The 16457-nt window shown below is 38.4% G+C and overlaps 1 protein-coding gene across 1 annotated transcript in view; it reads left to right on the top strand.

The window, feature by feature from the left end:
• LOC142336408 (uncharacterized) overlaps window positions 1-16390 on the top strand; it is a 29789-nt gene extending 13399 nt beyond the window's left edge. The window contains exons 3-4 of the mRNA XM_075385212.1: window positions 12649-12848; window positions 14918-16390. Coding sequence (XP_075241327.1) covers window positions 12649-12848; window positions 14918-15154 — 437 coding nt within the window. The 3' untranslated portion in view covers window positions 15155-16390. The remainder of the gene's footprint in view (window positions 1-12648; window positions 12849-14917) is intronic.
• Window positions 16391-16457: the final 67 nt, after the last annotated feature.

Genomic DNA, 16457 nt, shown 5'->3' with positions numbered 1-16457 from the left:
GCATACTCTAAAGTACAAAACATCACACTCGTCAAATTTTACTCATCCGTTATGGAGATAATTAGCCTCTAATTAGCGACTAATTAAGGGTTAATTAACCTAATTACTAATTACTGAAAAAAAAATCAAATTTTTGCAACGGCTTTGTACTCACTGCTTGATGCCCGAGATTATTGCTCATAAGCATCATCATCAAAAAACGGCTCCTTCACCGATTTTCGAAACATCTGGCAATTAATGTCACATTAACATCTGGCATTAATTAGCATATGAAGTACCCTAAGGAAAGATGTTTGATCGGTTTTCTTTAAATTTTTGGACTTATTGGGCCCTCAGTGTAAATTTATCTCATAACAGCTGTCATCAAAAAAGGCCTCAGAAAAAAGACACATGTTTATGTCATGTAATTGTCATGTAATTGTTAATTAATGACTTGATTGACAGAAAAACAAACTTTTTTTCTGTTTATTTTTGAGCAATTTTTTTTATATGGGTCCTTTGTTTTTCGGCACGGGGAGCATTTTTGCTCATCACACTTAAGAACGTAGGACAACTCTAACCATCCGTAATTGAAAATGCATAAAATAGCGCTTTTTATTACAATTTTGAATATTAGCATGTTTTTCCAGGTTGTCAAAAAAAGTTTTTTGACACAAACGATGATCAGCAATACTCGGTAGGGTTCCCTGTGGTGGTATATTTTGGCATACGATTGCAATGGAGAGTTGAAAACACATCTTTTTTCTCTCAAAAGCAACAAAATTTCGAAATAAAGGTATGCGCCAAAACCGACCAATCAGAAAACAGCATTTCAAAACTTCGAATTTGGCGCCTATGCAGTACTGTAGTCTCTAATACTGTAAACCCGAGAAGCCATTTCTTGTTCATTCGTTTCTCTAGCTCAACTGTTTGTACTCGAGTTTAACAATTCGTTCTTACTAAAGTTAGACAATTCAAAAATGGGTTTCCAGTGTCGTTATTGTGATTCTATTCTGAGTACAAAAGGAAATCGCTCCAGGCATGAGCATAAATTCCATCCTGATGAGATTGGTTTACCCGTACATCAATGCTCATTATGTGAGTTTACTTGTCGGAAGATTTCTTTGCTCGAAGAACACATGAAAACTGCACACCAACGATTCACCAATTGCTGTCAAAGCTGCCTATTGGGATTCAACGATTGCCATCTTTACGTACAGCATATGACTTCCGTTCATCACTTACCCGTCCTAGGTGAACAATTTCAGCCTCGAGACACTCCGTTGGAAAGCGCATTCCATGGAGTACTGAGATCGTTCGAGTCAACAGCGGCCGAAGAGTCCAATGATCTCGAAAACTTTATGCGGATACAAAAACCCAAAATAGACACTCTAATAAGTGAGCAGTTGACCCAGGGTCCTCAAAAAGTTCAACTGTGTGCAAAATTGCGGCTTGTCAAAGTTATGTATGATGAGCCAGATAAGCCAGAAGATGACCGTATTGAAATATACGCAAACTCTCTGATGACTCCTGTCTATGCAAATGGACTGTCGGATGAAGCGTATTGGCAAATGGTGGAGAAGATGATGAGCGTATTGACAACATTCAACTCTTTGGGGAGTGGTTGGACACTCGAAAAAGTTCTCAAAGTTGACGTCAAATTCGCACGTTTCAGACCAATTCTTGGTTCATCATACATCGCGTTGCCGTCAAAAATTGCCAACTGCAGAGGATTGCTCAACGTTAGGAACCACGAAGATCGAGATTGCTTAAGGTATTGTTTTGTGGCCGCTTATCACATGTATCATCAGATAAGTTTAGATAGAATTGATCGAAACTATCAAACCGACAAAACTTCACCAACTACATACAATCAACCAGGACTGCATCAACCTCTGGGCGATTTTACTATGCCCATGGGCTTTGCAGACATTCCTCAATTTGAAGCACTTAACAACTTTCAGGTAAATGTGTTTGGATACGATAACGGCCAGTTTTTCCCTCTAAAAATTTCGTCATACAGCTCAGATTTTGTAATGGATTTACTTTTGCTGTACGACTGTGACCGTCATCACGACGTCCTCATTACAAACCTTGTGAAGGTTGTTTGCTACGTGCGAGAACTTGATTACAGATTCTCCTACAAAATTTGTCGAAACTGTTTTTGGATTTGTCCAGAAGGACTTGAAAGTTACAACCTACATCTCAATAACTGTTGCAAAAATGCACCTGCTGTTATTCATATGCCTTCAAGTGAGAACAACTCATACAAGTTCACGAACTTGGCTGCTTCGTGGTTTGTCCCTCTTGTTATCTATTTTGACTTCGACTCTTTCTTACGACCCGTGTCTACTTGCAAGGGACCAAGTGATAAAGCCTTTACACAGGTCAAGGAGATACATGAACCGTGTGGCTTTGCGCTAACAGTGATAGATCACCACTCATCAAAGCCAATCTTTCATCATGTAGACAGTTCTCCTGCTTGCATGACAAATTTTGTCAAAATGCTTCACAAACTAGCCAGAGATAATTATCAGCAGAAAAGGAAGGCGATAGACCCTTTTTTCAAAGGCGATAGACGAAACTTGGGAAAGTCTAACGCTACGCACTGTTGGATTTGCGAAAAATCGTTTTCAGAAACGGAAGATCCAGAGAACACAATTGACCTGGACCATTGCCACTACAGTGGTAAATTCTTGGGATGGGCACATGAGAAATGCAATCGCTTGAGACGAAATATCAATTTCACCCCTGTTGTGGGTCATAATATTCAAAATTATGACTTACATCACATTTGCTTGGCACTGAACAACTGCGAGCCAACCACAACCATCAGCGTCATACCAGCCACCGACGAAAAATACATATCAATGACATTTGGTGTGCTTATTGACACTTTCGTAACGGAAAAGGGAAAAACAGTGAAAGTTTACGAATATCTTCGATTCATAGTCTCCTTCAAGATGATGAACAGTTCTTTAGAGAAACTTGTTGAAATTTTACCCGATGACCGTTTCGAAACAATGAGGGCAATGTTTTCTACATTATCTGATGCTAACCTTCAGCTACTTAAACAGAAAGGCTACTACCCTTACTCTTATGTGACTGGTCGGTCCAAGTTCAGTGACACCAGTCTCCCACCACTGAGCAAGTGGGGTAACACTCTGGACGGAGGGGCAGTGAAGGTAACGGAGACTAATTTACAACATGCACGCAGGATGTGGGAAATTCTGGAATGTGGAACACTGCAGGATTATCATGACTCATACTTGAAGCTCGACTGTGCACTACTCGCATGTGTTTGCGAATCCCATCGACAGTTGAGTTTCGATACGTATAAACTGGACTGTATGCACTTCTTCACCCTACCCAATATGGCTAAGGAAGCATCACTTAGAATCTGCAAAGCCAATATCGAGTTACTGACTGAGCGCGAACACTTGGACATGATTGAACCCGCAATTCGCGGTGGAGTCACATCTGTCTTTGAAAGTCGGCGCTTCACTGCAAATAACTCCTATATTCCCAACCACGATAGCACGGAGGAATCCTGTTTTGGTTTCTGTGTCGACGCTAATAATCTTTATGGTGGCGTAATGCAATTAGAGAAACTACCGCTCGCCGACTTTGTGTTCAACACAGATATTCAACTTCAAGAGATTTTGGACACTGCCGATGACGCTAGCATTGGATACTTTGTAGAGGTCGATATCTCTTACCCGCCGAGCCTTCATGATGAGCATCGCGATTTTCCGTTGGCGCCCACAAAAGACGTGGTTGAAGATGAGTGGTTGAGCGATTACCAGATCGAATTAAAAGAACAACACAATCTCCCATCTTCCAAAGTAAAGAAACTCCTGCAAACGTTCTTTGATAAAGAGAGATACGTGGTCCACTACAAACTGCTGAAACTCTATGTCCAACTCGGCTTGGTGATCAGGAAAGTTCACAGAGTGCTTCAATTTCGACAAGAAAACTGGCTGTCGCCATACCTTACACTAAATAGTGAAAAGCGGCAAGTTGCGTCAAACAAGTTTGAAGAGAACTTTTATAAACTGATGAATAATGCAGTTTGTGGTAAAAACTGCGAATCGAAAAGACGCAGAAATAAAATAACAATCTCACGAGATGCCGAGCATGCGCTGAAGATAATATCCAGATTTGAGTTTGATCGCTATATGATCTTTGGGGAGAATTTAGCAGCCTTGACCACACGGCCGAAGTCCATTTATTGGAACACTCCCACTATTGTGGGAGCGACTATATTAGATATTGCAAAATTCCACATGTACTCATTCCATTACAATGTCATGCGCCCCAACTTTAATTGTCGCCTTCTTTACAGCGATACAGATAGTCTCCTTTATGCGATAAAAAGCGACGATTTTTATACAGAGTTATCGCAGAAGCCTCAGTCAGTATTAAGTCATTTTGATTTCTCAAATTACCCACCCAGTCACTTTCTTTACGATACCACTAACAAAAGAGTCGTCCTCAAATACAAGGACGAATTCGCCGGCGACTATATTACTGACTTTATCTGTTTGAAGCCGAAGCTGTACTCCATCCTGTCAAAAAGTAAGTTTATTCTCTCGTAAAACAAAATTGTTAGTTGTTGTATAAAAATTCGTATTGGGTTAATAGGCATCTGGAAGGTGTTAAATCGTATTATATTTACATAGGGGTTTAGTAATTATAATAGCACCTAATTTTTCTCATTTCTTTCTTTCTTTTAGGTTGTCGAAAACTTTCAGCAAAAGGGGTGACGAGGGCCGCACAACAACATCTTCGCCACGTCGACTTCTTAAACACTCTCAGCACTGGAAACCACCTGCGCTCAGAGAACACCAGGATTGTGTCCGACCACCACAGGCTGCAGACAGTTACTACAAACAAAATTTGTCTGTCAGCTTTTGACAACAAGCGCTATATACTACCCGATGGCATAAAAACCCTCCCGTTTGGCCATTATGAAATTTTCGATTATGCTATCGATGAAATTGATTGGAATAATGACGATGTGGAATGGGATTATGACGATTTTAGCGACTTACTTTTGAGCTCTAGCCCAGAGTGGGATAACAGTTTTGTTGTACCACATTCCTCTCCAGATACCACCCAAAGCTCCAACACATGGCAACCACCAGACGCCGGTTTTGTCGCTGCTCAGAATATAAATGATTCGGATATTGAAAGTAGCGATATCGTTGATTTCGATGCAAGTTTTGAAGAAAACTCTACGCCCGATAATCCGTTCATTAATTTTGAGGCAGAAGAAGCAAGTGAAAGCGAGTCAGAGGGCCCAGTGTGCAAAACTGCAAGGCGATATTAGTGTGCATAATTAAATTTAATTGCCCTACTTGGGATGAAACTGATTGTTCAGTAAGACTCAGCATACTCTAAAGTACAAAACATCACACTCGTCAAATTTTACTCATCCGTTATGGAGATAATTAGCCTCTAATTAGCGACTAATTAAGGGTTAATTAACCTAATTACTAATTACTGAAAAAAAAATCAAATTTTTGCAACGGCTTTGTACTCACTGCTTGATGCCCGAGATTATTGCTCATAAGCATCATCATCAAAAAACGGCTCCTTCACCGATTTTCGAAACATCTGGCAATTAATGTCACATTAACATCTGGCATTAATTAGCATATGAAGTACCCTAAGGAAAGATGTTTGATCGGTTTTCTTTAAATTTTTGGACTTATTGGGCCCTCAGTGTAAATTTATCTCATAACAGCTGTCATCAAAAAAGGCCTCAGAAAAAAGACACATGTTTATGTCATGTAATTGTCATGTAATTGTTAATTAATGACTTGATTGACAGAAAAACAAACTTTTTTTCTGTTTATTTTTGAGCAATTTTTTTTATATGGGTCCTTTGTTTTTCGGCACGGGGAGCATTTTTGCTCATCACACTTAAGAACGTAGGACAACTCTAACCATCCGTAATTGAAAATGCATAAAATAGCGCTTTTTATTACAATTTTGAATATTAGCATGTTTTTCCAGGTTGTCAAAAAAAGTTTTTTGACACAAACGATGATCAGCAATACTCGGTAGGGTTCCCTGTGGTGGTATATTTTGGCATACGATTGCAATGGAGAGTTGAAAACACATCTTTTTTCTCTCAAAAGCAACAAAATTTCGAAATAAAGGTATGCGCCAAAACCGACCAATCAGAAAACAGCATTTCAAAACTTCGAATTTGGCGCCTATGCAGTACTGTAGTCTCTAATACTGTAAACCCGAGAAGCCATTTCTTGTTCATTCGTTTCTCTAGCTCAACTGTTTGTACTCGAGTTTAACAATTCGTTCTTACTAAAGTTAGACAATTCAAAAATGGGTTTCCAGTGTCGTTATTGTGATTCTATTCTGAGTACAAAAGGAAATCGCTCCAGGCATGAGCATAAATTCCATCCTGATGAGATTGGTTTACCCGTACATCAATGCTCATTATGTGAGTTTACTTGTCGGAAGATTTCTTTGCTCGAAGAACACATGAAAACTGCACACCAACGATTCACCAATTGCTGTCAAAGCTGCCTATTGGGATTCAACGATTGCCATCTTTACGTACAGCATATGACTTCCGTTCATCACTTACCCGTCCTAGGTGAACAATTTCAGCCTCGAGACACTCCGTTGGAAAGCGCATTCCATGGAGTACTGAGATCGTTCGAGTCAACAGCGGCCGAAGAGTCCAATGATCTCGAAAACTTTATGCGGATACAAAAACCCAAAATAGACACTCTAATAAGTGAGCAGTTGACCCAGGGTCCTCAAAAAGTTCAACTGTGTGCAAAATTGCGGCTTGTCAAAGTTATGTATGATGAGCCAGATAAGCCAGAAGATGACCGTATTGAAATATACGCAAACTCTCTGATGACTCCTGTCTATGCAAATGGACTGTCGGATGAAGCGTATTGGCAAATGGTGGAGAAGATGATGAGCGTATTGACAACATTCAACTCTTTGGGGAGTGGTTGGACACTCGAAAAAGTTCTCAAAGTTGACGTCAAATTCGCACGTTTCAGACCAATTCTTGGTTCATCATACATCGCGTTGCCGTCAAAAATTGCCAACTGCAGAGGATTGCTCAACGTTAGGAACCACGAAGATCGAGATTGCTTAAGGTATTGTTTTGTGGCCGCTTATCACATGTATCATCAGATAAGTTTAGATAGAATTGATCGAAACTATCAAACCGACAAAACTTCACCAACTACATACAATCAACCAGGACTGCATCAACCTCTGGGCGATTTTACTATGCCCATGGGCTTTGCAGACATTCCTCAATTTGAAGCACTTAACAACTTTCAGGTAAATGTGTTTGGATACGATAACGGCCAGTTTTTCCCTCTAAAAATTTCGTCATACAGCTCAGATTTTGTAATGGATTTACTTTTGCTGTACGACTGTGACCGTCATCACGACGTCCTCATTACAAACCTTGTGAAGGTTGTTTGCTACGTGCGAGAACTTGATTACAGATTCTCCTACAAAATTTGTCGAAACTGTTTTTGGATTTGTCCAGAAGGACTTGAAAGTTACAACCTACATCTCAATAACTGTTGCAAAAATGCACCTGCTGTTATTCATATGCCTTCAAGTGAGAACAACTCATACAAGTTCACGAACTTGGCTGCTTCGTGGTTTGTCCCTCTTGTTATCTATTTTGACTTCGACTCTTTCTTACGACCCGTGTCTACTTGCAAGGGACCAAGTGATAAAGCCTTTACACAGGTCAAGGAGATACATGAACCGTGTGGCTTTGCGCTAACAGTGATAGATCACCACTCATCAAAGCCAATCTTTCATCATGTAGACAGTTCTCCTGCTTGCATGACAAATTTTGTCAAAATGCTTCACAAACTAGCCAGAGATAATTATCAGCAGAAAAGGAAGGCGATAGACCCTTTTTTCAAAGGCGATAGACGAAACTTGGGAAAGTCTAACGCTACGCACTGTTGGATTTGCGAAAAATCGTTTTCAGAAACGGAAGATCCAGAGAACACAATTGACCTGGACCATTGCCACTACAGTGGTAAATTCTTGGGATGGGCACATGAGAAATGCAATCGCTTGAGACGAAATATCAATTTCACCCCTGTTGTGGGTCATAATATTCAAAATTATGACTTACATCACATTTGCTTGGCACTGAACAACTGCGAGCCAACCACAACCATCAGCGTCATACCAGCCACCGACGAAAAATACATATCAATGACATTTGGTGTGCTTATTGACACTTTCGTAACGGAAAAGGGAAAAACAGTGAAAGTTTACGAATATCTTCGATTCATAGTCTCCTTCAAGATGATGAACAGTTCTTTAGAGAAACTTGTTGAAATTTTACCCGATGACCGTTTCGAAACAATGAGGGCAATGTTTTCTACATTATCTGATGCTAACCTTCAGCTACTTAAACAGAAAGGCTACTACCCTTACTCTTATGTGACTGGTCGGTCCAAGTTCAGTGACACCAGTCTCCCACCACTGAGCAAGTGGGGTAACACTCTGGACGGAGGGGCAGTGAAGGTAACGGAGACTAATTTACAACATGCACGCAGGATGTGGGAAATTCTGGAATGTGGAACACTGCAGGATTATCATGACTCATACTTGAAGCTCGACTGTGCACTACTCGCATGTGTTTGCGAATCCCATCGACAGTTGAGTTTCGATACGTATAAACTGGACTGTATGCACTTCTTCACCCTACCCAATATGGCTAAGGAAGCATCACTTAGAATCTGCAAAGCCAATATCGAGTTACTGACTGAGCGCGAACACTTGGACATGATTGAACCCGCAATTCGCGGTGGAGTCACATCTGTCTTTGAAAGTCGGCGCTTCACTGCAAATAACTCCTATATTCCCAACCACGATAGCACGGAGGAATCCTGTTTTGGTTTCTGTGTCGACGCTAATAATCTTTATGGTGGCGTAATGCAATTAGAGAAACTACCGCTCGCCGACTTTGTGTTCAACACAGATATTCAACTTCAAGAGATTTTGGACACTGCCGATGACGCTAGCATTGGATACTTTGTAGAGGTCGATATCTCTTACCCGCCGAGCCTTCATGATGAGCATCGCGATTTTCCGTTGGCGCCCACAAAAGACGTGGTTGAAGATGAGTGGTTGAGCGATTACCAGATCGAATTAAAAGAACAACACAATCTCCCATCTTCCAAAGTAAAGAAACTCCTGCAAACGTTCTTTGATAAAGAGAGATACGTGGTCCACTACAAACTGCTGAAACTCTATGTCCAACTCGGCTTGGTGATCAGGAAAGTTCACAGAGTGCTTCAATTTCGACAAGAAAACTGGCTGTCGCCATACCTTACACTAAATAGTGAAAAGCGGCAAGTTGCGTCAAACAAGTTTGAAGAGAACTTTTATAAACTGATGAATAATGCAGTTTGTGGTAAAAACTGCGAATCGAAAAGACGCAGAAATAAAATAACAATCTCACGAGATGCCGAGCATGCGCTGAAGATAATATCCAGATTTGAGTTTGATCGCTATATGATCTTTGGGGAGAATTTAGCAGCCTTGACCACACGGCCGAAGTCCATTTATTGGAACACTCCCACTATTGTGGGAGCGACTATATTAGATATTGCAAAATTCCACATGTACTCATTCCATTACAATGTCATGCGCCCCAACTTTAATTGTCGCCTTCTTTACAGCGATACAGATAGTCTCCTTTATGCGATAAAAAGCGACGATTTTTATACAGAGTTATCGCAGAAGCCTCAGTCAGTATTAAGTCATTTTGATTTCTCAAATTACCCACCCAGTCACTTTCTTTACGATACCACTAACAAAAGAGTCGTCCTCAAATACAAGGACGAATTCGCCGGCGACTATATTACTGACTTTATCTGTTTGAAGCCGAAGCTGTACTCCATCCTGTCAAAAAGTAAGTTTATTCTCTCGTAAAACAAAATTGTTAGTTGTTGTATAAAAATTCGTATTGGGTTAATAGGCATCTGGAAGGTGTTAAATCGTATTATATTTACATAGGGGTTTAGTAATTATAATAGCACCTAATTTTTCTCATTTCTTTCTTTCTTTTAGGTTGTCGAAAACTTTCAGCAAAAGGGGTGACGAGGGCCGCACAACAACATCTTCGCCACGTCGACTTCTTAAACACTCTCAGCACTGGAAACCACCTGCGCTCAGAGAACACCAGGATTGTGTCCGACCACCACAGGCTGCAGACAGTTACTACAAACAAAATTTGTCTGTCAGCTTTTGACAACAAGCGCTATATACTACCCGATGGCATAAAAACCCTCCCGTTTGGCCATTATGAAATTTTCGATTATGCTATCGATGAAATTGATTGGAATAATGACGATGTGGAATGGGATTATGACGATTTTAGCGACTTACTTTTGAGCTCTAGCCCAGAGTGGGATAACAGTTTTGTTGTACCACATTCCTCTCCAGATACCACCCAAAGCTCCAACACATGGCAACCACCAGACGCCGGTTTTGTCGCTGCTCAGAATATAAATGATTCGGATATTGAAAGTAGCGATATCGTTGATTTCGATGCAAGTTTTGAAGAAAACTCTACGCCCGATAATCCGTTCATTAATTTTGAGGCAGAAGAAGCAAGTGAAAGCGAGTCAGAGGGCCCAGTGTGCAAAACTGCAAGGCGATATTAGTGTGCATAATTAAATTTAATTGCCCAGAGAGAGAGAGAGAGAGAGAGAGAGACGCAAAACTGAACCAGTATTGATTTTGCATGCAGTGTGAAATTTGGTTTTAATTTAATTTGTTTGAGTGTTTTGAAATCAAAAGCAAGCGGCGAGACAGAAAGCAAAGTTAAAGGGAAACAAAAGCGGCAAGACTCAAAAGGGAAAGATTGAATAGGAGAGGGATATAAACAGCGGCGGAAAGATTTTATCCCGCCTATCCTATTCCCACTTAACCGCCACTACCTATTATCCTATGGTTAAGAGTCGAATGATAACCCCCCTTTCTTTACGTAGGTATTATATACTACTAATTTATGTGCCCGGGTTGTGCTACCACTAGTATAGAAGTGAATCGCAGGGTGTGGTGTAGTGAGTTCTCAGCCCGGGTGTCAACAGCAATGCATAGATTTTCACTATTGTGTTTCAAAGCAATTCTAAAGCTTATGTTCTGCTTCAGTTTTTTTTTTAAAATTTTGTCTAAAATCTTTCACTTGGTACTAGCACTCCAGCTGTGCTGATATAGCTGTCCGGGCCATATTTAAGAATAATGCTGTTTTGTAGCGTACGTTTTCTCTTTAAGTTCCCACGCAACAGATTGAAGATTGAAACTCTTGTTGTAGTCTTTGGGCAAAAATTTGATTTTTGAAAAAAGTTTTCCAGATTACTTCCTCAAAATGTAAAAGTGAATTGTCACCCTAGGGCCTTCGAAATCCATTGCATGAGCAGCTGCTTATTTTCAATGATCTACCTTTGGTGGGGTTGTTGATGTGAAAATACTTATAAGTGTGTCTTTTTTAAAATCTTCATGCAATTGTTTTATGGAAAAAATGTTTTTCATGAACATAAGTATAAAACTTTGCTTTGTGATTTCGTGAGTAGTCTTTTGGCGTTTTTCAAATGATCAATGAAGAAATAATCGATTAATTCATGCAACCTTTAAAAGGCAAAATTGATATAATAGAAAAATTTTAGAATTAAAATAGTAGAAAAAATGTCTGATAGTATCCGCATTTGCTTGTTATTTTCGCCTTTTTAACTTTCCTAACCTTTCCTGTTGACTTTGGTTCATTCGCACAAGATCGAGCCTTATAATTTTTTTAGCATAATAATATTGTATGATTTTGTGATCTGCGTATTGTGATCTTGGTGATCATATTTTTGTTTATTTATGCTGCTTACATGCTTTATTTGTTTTCGTACTTTCTGACTACTCTCTATTTGACGTAAATGTTTGATAGCAAATCTCCGATCTGTATAAATTAGAATTGTATACACATATGTAAACCAAATTTATGCCTTCTATGGATTATGTTAGTTGTATTGTAATTTGTGAAAATGTATCTGAGAAACAGACAATAATTTGAATTCAAAGATATTTTGGAGAGTGGGTACCTGCCAGTCATTTCAGGAACTCTTGGTGCAAAACATGTTAGGCGGCAGAGTAGCTTGTAGTTTTGCGAACCTTTGAAACTTTGTTACTCTCAGTCGAGAACGAAAGTTTCTTTCAAGATCTTGTATGAAAATGTTTTCTTTTCTCCGCTGGGGAATAAAAGTTAAATTTAGCTGTAGAGTTAGTTTGCATCCTATGCTTTAATAAGATATACTGAAATTATTATCTTCAATACTGAAATTATTATCTTCAATGTAGTTGTCATGTAATGCTGTTTCTCGCATCACTTGAAATATATCATATGAATAGACAAGGCGTCTGTTATATATTTCAGCGGTGATAAAACCTGAAGATAAACCTCAGCGCTGGTGAAATCCATGAAATTTAACATGCAACACTTTTGAACAATGGTCGTGCCAGCGCGATATATTATAATATAAACTAAATTGGGGGGGGGGGGTTGGGGTTAGACTATGAAAATGGAATTATTTGGTGTTGAGTTAGTGAAGCTATGTAATTATTCCCAATTGATGATTGTTTTAGTTTGGAGTGCCTTCATTGAAGACTCGGGAATCCTGGACTTCTCAATGACTGTGGATGGTTATCAGTTCTCAGCGGGGAGGTCTCCCAACCACCACACGTGGAGTGACTACTTAGAGTTCTGTCGCATTGCCAATGCAACCCTGGCTGCCCCCATGAATGCAGAACAGTTTTCTGCAATTAGCACAGTTGCTTCCAAAAAGGTAACTGATCATTGTGACTAGGTATGAAAACTAAGCCCGTTCACTCAATGAGTGTGACCCAGTAGTTCTTCAAATATTTGCAAGAACTTTTTTGGGGTCTATGTTTCTTCTATGACTCATTGTCATATCACTAATATTTGATCTGTGCGAACTCATGGCTTAAGATTTTTTTGTTGCTCTCTATTTTTGAAAACTTTTGACCATTACTCAATTTTGACACCATAAAAATCTATTGAGGACTGAATTATTATGTTATTGTCTTAATACATTAATAGCTAATTAAAATACATTAATTTGATTAATTGCTCTCGAACAAAGTTAATGCAATTATTTAAAAAATGTATCTTTTTGTCTTGTTTATGCAAAATGTTTGCTCAACGCTTTTGAGTTTTTGTTCTAGAATATTTTTTGACTACTTGAGTGACTTTTTCACAATTCAGTTCTTCGTTTTTGAGTGATCTAAGTTGCTCTCGTTCTAAAATCAAGTTAGTGTAATTTTATACATGTAATTCACCATATTTAAGCTTAATTTTTTGGATGATTAATGGGCCTTTCCCAATTTTGGAGACTTTTCGTTCCATTTCTCGTTTGGCCGTTTGTGTTAGTTTCATACATGACACATTGTTTGTTTTTTAAAAATGTAATCAACCGTAGAGGGTTCGGTAACTGCTTAGCTTGACTTTTCATTAAACATTGTTGGCTACTTTTTTGTTGGCTACATTTGGCGCTAAATCAGTCAGTTGCAACTAATTTTCTCTACTTTTGCCTAGAATTACCCTAAAAAGAAGCCTACATCATTAAATTTGACATCCGAAAGATTTTTTGATCTTACCACTCAATTAATATCTTGCCTATCTTTTAATAATGTTAATAGTCGATTAACAATTGTTTCATCATCTACCGTAGACTAAACAAGTTTTTAAAACAAATACATGTGAAAAAATTGTTAAATTTCAACATTTTTTTTTATGTTTCTTAAATTTTTCTTAAATCATTTTGCTTGGTATGATTTCAAGCAATTGGGCCTTGACAAAATTCAAAGAAAGAACTTAGCCGATTGAAAGCAAGCCATTTATGACAAAAATAAAGTTTTTGTTAAATTTAACCGTTTTGATATTTTGCACTTTTACTTTTCTTGCTGATAAAAACAAATTGTAAAATTAAATTAAATTCATAGCAAAGTTTTCAAATGCTAATTTCTACCAACTCTAATGTTTTTCCAAATCAAAATTTTAGCTCTTGTCGTAATCTCAGTGAATAATTTGTCACCAGTGAATTTTTAAAAAATATTAAAGAGGTACAATATTTAAGCTTAAATATTTGGATGATTAATTAGGCCTTCCCACAATTTTGTTCCATTTGTTTGTTTGGTATTTTGTGTTAAAATTATACATGACGCTTTGTTCGTTTTTAAGGCTTTAATCAATCGCAAAGGGTTCGGTTAGTGCTTAACTTGACTTATTGAACATTATTGGCAACTTTTTGGTTTTATTGGTTAACATTCCCATTATTGGATTTTTTCACGCGCGTTTCTATGGTTTGGCTTCAAACTAACTTTCAAAGTTTAGCTGCCCTCTTGCTTTAGTGTATTAATTATATCTCTTAGTTCTCAGAACATTAAACTACGGTTTTCCAAATTGTCTTTAATGCTTTCACTTTGTATCATTCATACCAGCCTCTGTTCAATCTACCTACAAAATAAGGTGTCATATTTTAATGCACAACAGATGTGGGCTTTTTTTACAGCCTTAAGGTGTCTATAGCGAGAACTACTTATTTCTGCACCCGAATAAGACTTACCTAACTCTATGAGACTAACTGACTCTGTAATACATTGAAATGATACTTCAATTATAACGACAAAAAAATTATGTTGTAGGAGTCGAAGGTATGCACATGGTACATAGATATCTGTTAGAGTGGCTATATTATTAATGCATTCGCTATTTAAAAGAGAATAGAGTCGTCTCAGTCTGTGATTGGTTGAGAATTCGGAGAATGGATTTCTGTATGCTGCCGTTTCATTGTGTTGAAAAACTTCCTGAGAACTTCCGTTCTGTGCATTGTAGGGCAAGTGTTACCTGGGAACATCCAAACAGCACGATGGGATGAACTGGAAAACTCCAGAGAACTCAGTCGTATCACTCACACGCTATTGGGGCAAAGGTCAGCCGAATGAATTGGCCATAGACTTTCTCTGTTCATACGTCCTTAACGATGGTCATGATTCGTCTATTTACAGCGCATCTTGTGGGGGTCGCAATCCGGGAATGACTTGTTTCATTTGTGCTAAAAGGGTCAAGTAGTTTTGAAGATGCAGAATTTCAGCAATCAAATCCTCACCCCACCCCAACGGAAGGCGCAAACATCTTGCCCATGACTCGGGAAGGGTTTTGTTTGATCAATTAAGACTCGGGTAATGGGGAATCTTATTGAGGACCATTTTGAATTTTTTTCATTGTTGATAATTTTTTTTGTTTTTAGTTGTATAATTTTGTACGCTTTTCACTCACTTTTTCGGGAATTTTTACTGTGCTCGGATATTATTAATTATACACCCTGCTCGTAATTGTTTGATGTATTACTAATTTTTCATCTGCTTAAATATTAATGTTTGGATCTCCTACATGAACTATATTTTTAGCTTCTGTTATCAAGTAAATTGTTATTTAACTTTATCTTTCAGAAGTTTTACCCTTTGAAATCAGGTTTGTCATATTTCTGATCGTTATAGATGTAATTTTATTGTTGAAGTTGTTTCATCCGAATTGATATGATTTTAGAATTTTACATTACAGAAGTTCTGTAGATGTGAGAGCGAAGGGAAGCGGGATTTCATTTTATTATCTTTAGAGAGAAATCCAGTTTGTGTGAGTGAAGTGGAAAAACGAATTATTTTGAATGAGTACGAACCCCCCCCCCCCGCGCTGAAAGTCCCCCAGTTTTATACAAAATTTATTAATCGGAATAGGAAAAGCAAGGACGAAAGTTGTCCAAATTAGATTAAAATAGTCAAAATATACTCAATTCTATCTGAAGTAAACTCAACACTTCGAGAGCTACAAAAAAAAATAAAATCGCAGTGCTTGAAGCAATGATATGGTGTTTGGTACGTTCAATGAGTAAGTAACATCTTTTGCTTACCGTACCTCCCCTCCCCTTCCTTCTCTCTCGCACATTCTCAACCCTCACCTCCCCCCTCCACATCCTCACTCACCCCAATCACCTATCACCTCTAGTGCAGGGATTGCCTAAAGTTATTCTGTAATTAAAACATAGAAAATATAAAATTGAGACTTTGATGCCATTTGGACGTTACATAAATGTTTACTTACTACGTATCTGTTCACCTATGCTTCATTTTTGAGAGGTTCTGAATGTGATGAATTATTATCTTTCGGTCATATTTGAGTTTTTGTTATGATAGCACTGCTTCGAATAAAACAAAGTTGCTAAAAACACATTGTTTTCCAGATTTAATTGAAGATTTCAAAATTTTGATAACAATATTATAATTGTCAATTGCAAGGCTCGTTTGGTTACTTCTTGTGGTTACGCCTAACTACACTTCTTTAAAGGGCACCTGGAGATACTTTCGAATCTTTCTTT

The sequence above is a fragment of the Convolutriloba macropyga genome, chromosome 3, assembly GCF_964194025.1.
Source record: "Convolutriloba macropyga chromosome 3, txConMacr16.3, whole genome shotgun sequence".
Lineage (NCBI taxonomy): Eukaryota > Metazoa > Xenacoelomorpha > Acoela > Convolutidae > Convolutriloba > Convolutriloba macropyga.
This window is presented reverse-complemented; position numbering and strand designations above follow the sequence as displayed.